This window comes from Calypte anna, chromosome 4B, assembly GCF_003957555.1.
Source record: "Calypte anna isolate BGI_N300 chromosome 4B, bCalAnn1_v1.p, whole genome shotgun sequence".
Lineage (NCBI taxonomy): Eukaryota > Metazoa > Chordata > Aves > Apodiformes > Trochilidae > Calypte > Calypte anna.
In genome coordinates, this window is record NC_044249.1 from 17,715,334 (window position 1) to 17,724,220 (window position 8,887).

General features: G+C 35.0%; 1 protein-coding gene across 1 annotated transcript; it reads left to right on the forward strand.

Annotated features, from left to right (window-relative positions):
• The first annotated feature begins 1,977 nt into the window (after positions 1-1,977).
• LOC103535757 (transmembrane emp24 domain-containing protein 11) lies at positions 1,978-6,738 on the forward strand. Its single transcript, XM_008501857.2, has 5 exons — positions 1,978-2,130; positions 3,003-3,103; positions 3,733-3,858; positions 5,585-5,731; positions 6,569-6,738. The coding sequence occupies exons 1-5, from the start codon at positions 2,001-2,003 to the stop codon at positions 6,716-6,718; spliced, it is 654 nt and encodes a 217-aa protein (XP_008500079.1). The 5' UTR covers positions 1,978-2,000; the 3' UTR covers positions 6,719-6,738.
• Positions 6,739-8,887: the final 2,149 nt, after the last annotated feature.

Genomic DNA, 8,887 nt, shown 5'->3' on the forward strand with positions numbered 1-8,887 from the left:
CCAGGGATGGAGAGAATTTTTGGCAAGACCATGGATACAGTGAATTCTAGTAAAGCACATTCTGATGTTGAGGCACACTTCTCATAATGTATCTTTATTAAACTGTGTAGTGGCCCCTGTGTGGATATGGAAGCCTTTGTAGCTTCTACTTTCAGCACAGTTTTGGATTTGTCTTAAAAACTTCGGAACAGCAAAGAAACACAGAGAAGCCTCCTTTTCCCTCCTTGGTTGGCAGCCAAGATGCTGTGAACCTGAACACAGGAGATCTAGGGAAGCAATGAGGTAAAATAATTTCTGGGTAAACTAACGTCCTGCTTTGGGCCAGGACCTGTCCAGGTTTGAACCCAATGTTAAACTGTGACAACTAATTTCAGAAATTACTTTATGATGAAACTTGGAGTTGTAAAGAAAATTTTCTTAGCAAGAATGTTTTGTAGGAAGGATCAGCTTTGATACTTTTGGAGCTATTCCTGAAGAACGGAAGACATGGTTAAAGGTAGGTGTAGCAGCAAAAAAAAAAAAAAAAAAAGTCACTGTAGACTTCAACAGTGGTCCTACAAAAGCCACAAACACCAAATTAAATTCCTATAGTGGAATATGGTACCTCCTTACTGAGAAGAGTTTGTCCAGTACCTGAAGGAGTTTAAGGAGCTTTCACTGTGAACACATGAAAACTCTTCCTCTTATCTCCTAGTAGTTGGGAATGCCAGCTGAAGCCATGTATACATTTATGCTTTTCTATGGGCTGTTTCTCTGCAGACATCCAATGCAGCAGCTTGGTTAATGACTAGGAAAAAAATGGGGTGCTTTTATAGATAAATAAGGATATAAAATATAAAATATAATCCAACTATCACCTTTCCAATCAAAATAAATGTAGGTGAAATTTCAGTAGTGAGTTGGCAGTTTCTGTGTGTATGGCACTGAGTACCCCATGTATGGCACGTGCCTATGTCTTATATCCTTATATCCCACACCCTGAAGCCAAGAAGACAACTCTGAACTGAGAGGTTCATCTGAGGCACATTCAAGGACACGAGTGAACAATTTCATCTGCAAATACTGCTGAGGAACACAGCAGGGGCAGAGGGAGTCAGCAATCAAACCACAGACTCAGAACAGGAGCATCACAATGTTCTGAAGGGGAAAATGAGCTCAAAGGTGGCTCCTCCCTGCTGGAGGATGCAGTGATCAGCATGAGGAACACTTGAGTGGTAACTGAGCTCATCATCAGGCTTATAGTTTGTTTGGTCTATCTAAGGCTAATAATAAAAACCTCAGTCATTATATGACCTATGCAATAACTGTAGCTCTTTAGATAATTTATTAGGTAGTATCCAACAGAAAGAAATTCTTATGTAAAAAATCATATTTAGAAATTGTTCATTCTATTTTTTTTTCCTGCTGTATCAGATCCATTAGTTTTTCAGAATCTCTTCTTTTACAAGTTCTTTTGGCTTTCTTCATATTTCTTTCAGCCCTTTGATGTAGTCCCTATGGTTTTTGTACAAGTGTACACATATGTCCAATGATTTAGTTTGGAAACTGCAAGATTTCTTTGTAAAAGAGAAGCTAAGCTCTGGAAAAATCACCCAGAATAAATGTGAAATGTAAGTTAACAAGTTCATTTAAGTTGAAAATGGAGCAGTTTATTGAAATAGATAGCCATTATATTTGCTTACAGTCATCTAGGGAACTGATCTCAAGTACCTGAGAGGTGCTTTCCAGTTTCATTTTCTGCTGTGTGTATAAAAGAAAAAATTAATCTAGCTGTGGGGAAAGAAGAAAGATTTTACACGTTATCTTTTTCATGTTATCTCATTCTGAAGAACATAACATAGCTATTTATAAATGTGTAACCACCAGCTGCCTTTTCTCACAGTTTTTTTTTTCTCCCTCAGAAATACCCTGATAAGGAGTGAACGAGGAACAACCCCAGGACTACATGGGTTTGTAAATGGTTGCCTTTGAAAGCAGGACAACTGGGATACATAAAAATCATGAAAAGCCAATTAACAGGATTTCTTATGAACTTCTGGATTTCTTTTTCACTTGCTTTATATTTTCACATTGGAGAAAGAGAAGAGAAATGTATAATTGAAGACGTTCCCAGTGACACGTTGGTAATTGGTAGGTACCTGTGGATGCTGCACAATCATCTAACCTATGCAATGATAAAACCAGCTTCTAATGTAACAGGAAAAACTGTGATTTATAAATATGGTAAAACCCTGGTGATAAGACAGAGGGCAGCCTCAAAATAACTCCCTGCAGTGGGAGATAGTCATAATGTCCTCACACATTGTGAATATGCATCACAAAAATAACTGGTTTTCCAGACTGCTTAGGTACTAGACAGAGGAAAGGACTCTCTTTTAACTGTACAGCAGTGCAATTTCTCCTTTAATGTTTGCTTCTATACATCCTGACTGATTTACTCATTCACACCAGTATTTCTGTGACATGGTTTTCCTCTTCTGAATGGGAAAGTTACTTTTTTGGTTAACACTGATCCTAAAAGAAGCAATTCAAAATACACCATAGTTCCATTTCACCTGGGCTATCACAAGGACACTAAATTTGTCTACAAGACAAATTGAAAAAGGACAGTAAAAAAAACACCATATAATTTTTCTAAATAATATCAGAAATGTCTAAAGCAATCCTAAAAATATAATTTGAATACAGCCCACATGCTTTCAGAGCTCTCAGCATGTATGCTAATCTTGCCAGAGCATTAGGAGTAATCAGAAAGCATTACTTGTTAATCAGCCATTAGTATTCTGTAGTATTCTAGAACATTTTCAAGTGTAGTAAAAATGTATTGCATTTCACACTATTATAAAGTGCCCCCCGAGTAATTTTAATCATAAGCATCATTAAAATGAAATACATATATTGTTTTACTCTCAATAATTTATCTCTATATTTTTGCTGGAAAAAGACATAAAGATATTTGATATTAAGCTTTTAATGAATGGATTTTCATCTGTTTTATTTAGGGAAATACAAGGTACAACGCTGGGACGTGCATACCCATGGCTTTCTTGAATCTGCTCCTGGTTTGGGGATGTTTGTGACTGTCTCGAATCCTCATGCTGAGGTAAGTGTGCTTTACAAGTATTCCTATAGGATTTATGAGCTGACTTTTGGCACTGACAGGCAGCACTATCTAAAAAAAATATATATTGAAGGAAAAATAAATCTCCAGTCTGCCAGCTTGTTCAGTATTTTGATGCTGAAAAGTGTAAGCACCTTGTGATTTCTGTCAAAATAAATAGGAATGAGAATGTTTGATAATAATGTGTTCTTGCATTACTGCTGGACTGGGGAAAAATGTGTTATTAAGAACAGTGACAACTGAGAAAATAGGTTAGATATTTGAAAAAGGAAAATTCCCTTAAGATGTAAAATGGTACAAAATATACTTGAGTAACAGAAAGAAAGGGCAGTGGTAAGCTGCAAAAGTCAAGTTGCTTTTTCAGCATCAGACAGTTTGCTTCTGTGCCAAGACAAGATCTTAGTTTTCAAGCTTTAAATGCTTTAGACAGCATTGACTTTCGTACATTACAGAAATGTGAAGCATTTCAGTGGTTCCTGAAAACTAAAATGTTTTATTTTTCTCTAAATCTACTCTGAAATTCAGATAAACTCATTCACAGTACTGTTTTTTGATTGCTTTATTGATATTTATAATATACATACCCAACATATGTAATATGTAAATTACAGGTACTCATGTCAAAACTGTATGGGTCCCAAGGAACATTTTCTTTTACATCTGAAATATCTGGGGAGCATATTATCTGTTTACAGTCTAACTCCACAAGATTTATTGCATTTGCAGGAAGTAAACTGGTAGGTGTATTTCTTAAATCTTCTTTGTTTTATTATTATCAGTTGTTTACAAACTGTGAAGATTACAAACTGCATTAGGAGTTGGTCTAACTTCCAACAGATATTCAACATTTCCTAGTGATTAAGGAAGACAAACCGACAATTATGAAGATGAAGAGATAAAAATACTCTGATATTTAGTAAGTCAAGATTAAAGAGGCAAGACTATTAACTATAGAGTGATTAATGTTTGTATAGAGTTTTGAATGTGGAAGACTCATATCAATCAGAACAACCATTTGTCTCAGAAAGATAAATATGTAGCTTATTCAAACATGTGTCATAAAGATATCCCATGTCTTCATTAACTTAGATTGAATTCCTGAAGAAAATTTAACATCTTAAATTTTGAAAGATATTCAAAATAGGAATATATTAGAACACTTGATATTATTTACCACAAACTAAGTGTCTGTTGGTCATAGTAAAGTACACACCATGAGTGTGATTCTGAGGATACACGAGGAGATTTTTTTATCTGATGTAGGCAGCCATGTATTAACATAATTTCAAATGATGTATTCACCTTGTACAGTTCTGGTCATCCTATTTAAAAGACGAGGTGCAAAGGAGAACATCAATGAATGAGTATTAAATAGGGTGGTTTGTTTAGCCTAACAATACAGAAGAAAGAAAATAATATTCTTTTCAATTAAAACTGCAGGAATAAAAATAAAAAAATGGAAAAATATTCTTTAGGTAATTTAAATCTTGAAGAAGTCTTCTGTAAAAACCAGATGTAGTGGCAGTGATCTGAACTGCTTCAAAACAAAGTTTCATATATTGAAGGAGAACTGCTGCAAGGTTGTGAGTTCAGTTAACTCTGTGAGTGCTAGAGGGAGGCATGCCCTTCATTTGTGCTTGATATCTCTGTAGACCAAATGTCTATCATGGTAATACCAAGCTCTAGTACTTCTGTAAATGTAAATGTTCTGTTACAACTTATTTTCTCTTAGGTACAAATTGGCTTCTAGATGAACTTTGTTCCATTAGTTTTAGTAAAAATTTTCATTCATCTGAAATGAAGTTGCACAGTATTACAAATTCCATTCTTCTCTTTCTATGGTTCTATTGCTTGGCAGGTTTGGGGCTTTTTTACTAGAGATTATACAATAGCTTATAGAATATTGAGAATTATTTCATACCAGATGGAATATATGTGGAGAAAGAAAAATAGCATTTTATGGATGGTTCTGCTTTATTACCTATGATAAACTGCAAATATTGACTCAGCTGATCTCCTTCCAGTCTTACATTCCTAACAGTTTGAGTGGAGGAAACCTGGAAGTGCATCTATAAAAAGCTTCCTGCAGTACTAGTGAGGAATGCCAGCTCTGCAATATTAAGATGGAATGTGAAATAAATAGTCCTACTGATGCTCATGCTTTTAACTAGTTCCAAAAATGAACAGAAAAAAATCTTCATAGTGGTTGAATCAATACTAGCATAAAAGAATCCCCTAGCAGTAGTGAACATTTTTAATTTGTGTAATTAATTTTAAAAATAAAATTAAGAAACACTTTAAATATGCCACCTGATGCTAATTTTAGGAAGGATTTCTATAAATGATTAAAACTATTTTCCTGTAATGAGCTTAAAGAGAAATTATCAACTGATTGGGGTTTTTTCTAAGGACTTTTTAAGACACAGAAAACACAGTAATGAGAATATTTTTTTCTGTCTGCAGCGTATCCATTTGGACATTAGAGTTGGAGAACATTTTTTTGATGAATCAGCTGTTCAAGCCAAAGACAAAGTGAATGAAATTAACCTCAGACTAGAACATCTAATTGAGCAAATTCATCACATATCCAAAGAACAAAACTATGAAAGAGTATGTATGTTCCTTAGTGGAAATGTTAAAATATTTTACCTAGGCTTATTGATTTATAAAGTATTATGATTTTTGTTGTTTAATTGCAGTGTAATTTTTAACTACCCCATAAAAATCTATATGTGTTTAACATCTATCATCTAAATTAATTTACAAAATATTTTTAAGCTCTAACATAAAAACAAACTACTCACTGTGAACTCATGCTTACAGCAACAGGTGTCGTATAACAGCAGGAATTTCTAAATTTAGTTTTCTTGGTCAGAATCTCTCTCAGCAGCTGAGCAGATGGCAGGTACAGTTGGTGGTGATGCTGCCAGCTGTGGTTTCTGTGCTGGTTTGTGTGCATAAGCTTTAGTAGAGTGGGTAAGAAAATGACTGGGTGTATATTTATGTATCTCCCTGCAGTTAGAAATCAAGTCCTCCTTCAAAGAAGAGCACACCCATTGTCTTCACTTTTCTATATGGCTGGAGGCTGTTAGACTGTGTTTGAAATATACCAGCTAGATACCTAAAAGAGAAATTTGTCTGCAAAAAGGTTCCTGACTGCAATATGGGAGTGACTGCAAACATAGAAGGGCATAAGTCTTTAGTCCATAAAAGGGCTAAAGGAACACATTTAGCACATACTTCATGCACAAGGAAAAGAGGAAAAGCTCCATTTGCCTTTCTGCTTCAGGATGTTTTGTCTACTTCTTAGTTACGATTTTAAAGGTATTCCCCACCAAGCTAAGAACAAGCTTTCATTTTTATAGATGTAAAAGAAGTGTTTGTTCACTATCATGCCTGTCACATATAGATGCCAGAAATGAATAATCCTTTCCCTATTTTCTTCAGGAGCGTGAAGAAAAATTTCGGAAGACAAGTGAAGAAACCAACAGCAATATTTTGTGGTGGGCTATTGTACAAACACTGATCCTCATCTCCATTGGAGTCTGGCAAATCAAATCTCTCAGAGATTTCTTTATATCTAAGAAGCTTGTGTAGGTCTTACAAAGTTAAAAAATAAGCAGACTGGAAAATTGAACATTATATAACACCTAACACCCAAAGAATCCCTCCACCTAGGAGAAAATGGGTTGTATATGATTCTCAAGCTTCTCTCATCTTCTCCTCTGGGTCTTACTTGATCTCTGGTTTGTCCATCTTTTTTGCAGCCTCTGGCATCCCCTTACATTTTATTTTTCAAATCCCATCTTTTATCCATTTACTTTCCTCTGTGGATGTAAAGCTTAACCTAGAAGAAGGGCTCAATGACTAAGGCAACATTTCAACTCAGCTCAGGATTGTTACATGTAAAATGGAACTCTAAAAGGAGTTTCCTATTTTTTCAGAGTTCTCTACTGTCAAGGTTTATCCCTAGCAAGCACCTAAGCACCACACAGCTGCTCACTCACTCTCTCCCACCACCTATCAGAAGCATAAAAGTGAGAAAACCCAAGATTTTGGATAGTAAGAGTTTATTAATGAAATAAATAATTATTTAATAATCAGATGATTAATAATTAAATAATTAATTGCTTACTTTGGTCAGGGTGTTTTGAACTCAACCTATGCACGTGTAACACCTACCGTTTCCTTAAATATACTTGTGTTTTCTTTTAAAATATTCAGTTTTAAGCGAAAATGAAGCCTACCCTTAATGTTTTGATTAGTGATTGCAGCAGTTACCATGGAAGAAAGAGACCCAGCAAACTATTCGGAATTATTTTACTTATTTTATGCTTTCAGATGCACCCTAAACATTAGGCTACAGAGTTTAGATCTGACCTTTCCCAGTGCTCTTTATATAGATTTTAGTCTTCATGAATATGGCAAAGTAAACCATATTGCAGGTTTCTTGGTAAACAGTGAATTCATGCCTATATATTTTATTTTAAGTTATTCCTACACTAAATTCTTCAGTCTGTTTCTGTGTTGGAGAATCATTTGGATTTTAATTGTTCAAAAACTATAACATGACTGTCCACAGACCCTAGCAGTTTTTACCCTAATCATCGACTTCCATTTCACTTACTGCAGCTTAGCTGTATATAACTTTATGACTTAATTTACCTAGTTTATGTAGAAATAGCAGAGTATCTGCAGTATCATGCTGAGGTTAAAAATTCAGATAATTTGTTTGACAAAGCAGTAGTGTAAGAAAGAATTGGAGATAGTTATCAGATGAGCCAACTCAGCACTTGGTTAATTTGTGAAGGGACATTCTTGAAAAACTTTCTAGAATATTGTAACAGCAAAATATTGTGGTTTGGCTTTCTACTTGTCTTACCAGACCCTTTGCTAGTCTAAAAGGTAGTGACCAATTTTTGTTTTAAAGTCTTCTTTTTTCTATCTTCTCATCTCTTGTTTTCATTAGCAAGGGAATGACATCTCCCTTGAAGCTCACTTACATTTACAGTACAGGAAAGAAAATACAGCTGTGAGCATGTAAAAATCCATAAAGTTTATACAAAGTGGAGACAAAAAGCAATGCTCTGCAGACCAAATCAATAAACATATTGCACTAACAACATATCTTGTAATAACAGCTTTGGTGGTGGGAAAGAAGGAAAGTGGTATATGGTATATGAAGTCCAAGAAGAAAGTTTAATGAAGGGTTTAATGAAGAGGAAGGTGATTAAGGCTTCAGCTAATATTTTAGTGTAAGGCTCCTAACTATATCCCAATGACAAATTTAACTCAGCTTCACTTAATACACTTAAGCATTTAAACCAAAAGGGGATGCATCATGTGAGCCTTTAGAAAGGAGTTGATTATTCTCCTTAGTTATAATTAGGTTTGTACTCAAACCGGACTAGAGCTTGGGAGTGCTTCATTCTTTATCTGCAGCAATAATAATAATAAAATATCCTTGCTTTGATGAAATGTTTTCAGTCTCCTTCCAGATTTTTAATTAACTCTATAAAGTGGGATCTGAATCATAGCTCTTTCAGGAAGCGCTTTGGGGACAGTAGTTTTTATGAATTAAAAGCCAGAGGTTTGTGGCTCTGTCATACCCAGAGGTCCAGCCTGCACGAGTAGATCCGTTGAGGAAACTTCCCCCTAAGATTTTATTCAATGGAAATCAGCAAGTGCTGGGTGTTTTTTTAGTGAACAAAATAGAAACTCCTTGCTTTGCACTTTTTTCCACACCAGAAGAAGCAACAGCAAACC

Coding starts and splice junctions, on each gene's coding strand:
- LOC103535757 (XM_008501857.2), top strand. CDS start 2,001: ATGAAAAGCCAATTAACAGGATTTCTTATGAACTTCTGGATTTCTTTT. Junction 3,104..3,732: donor TCTCGAATCCTCATGCTGAG/GTAAGTGTGCTT, acceptor TGTAAATTACAG/GTACTCATGTCAAAACTGTA. Junction 5,732..6,568: donor AAGAACAAAACTATGAAAGA/GTATGTATGTTC, acceptor TATTTTCTTCAG/GAGCGTGAAGAAAAATTTCG.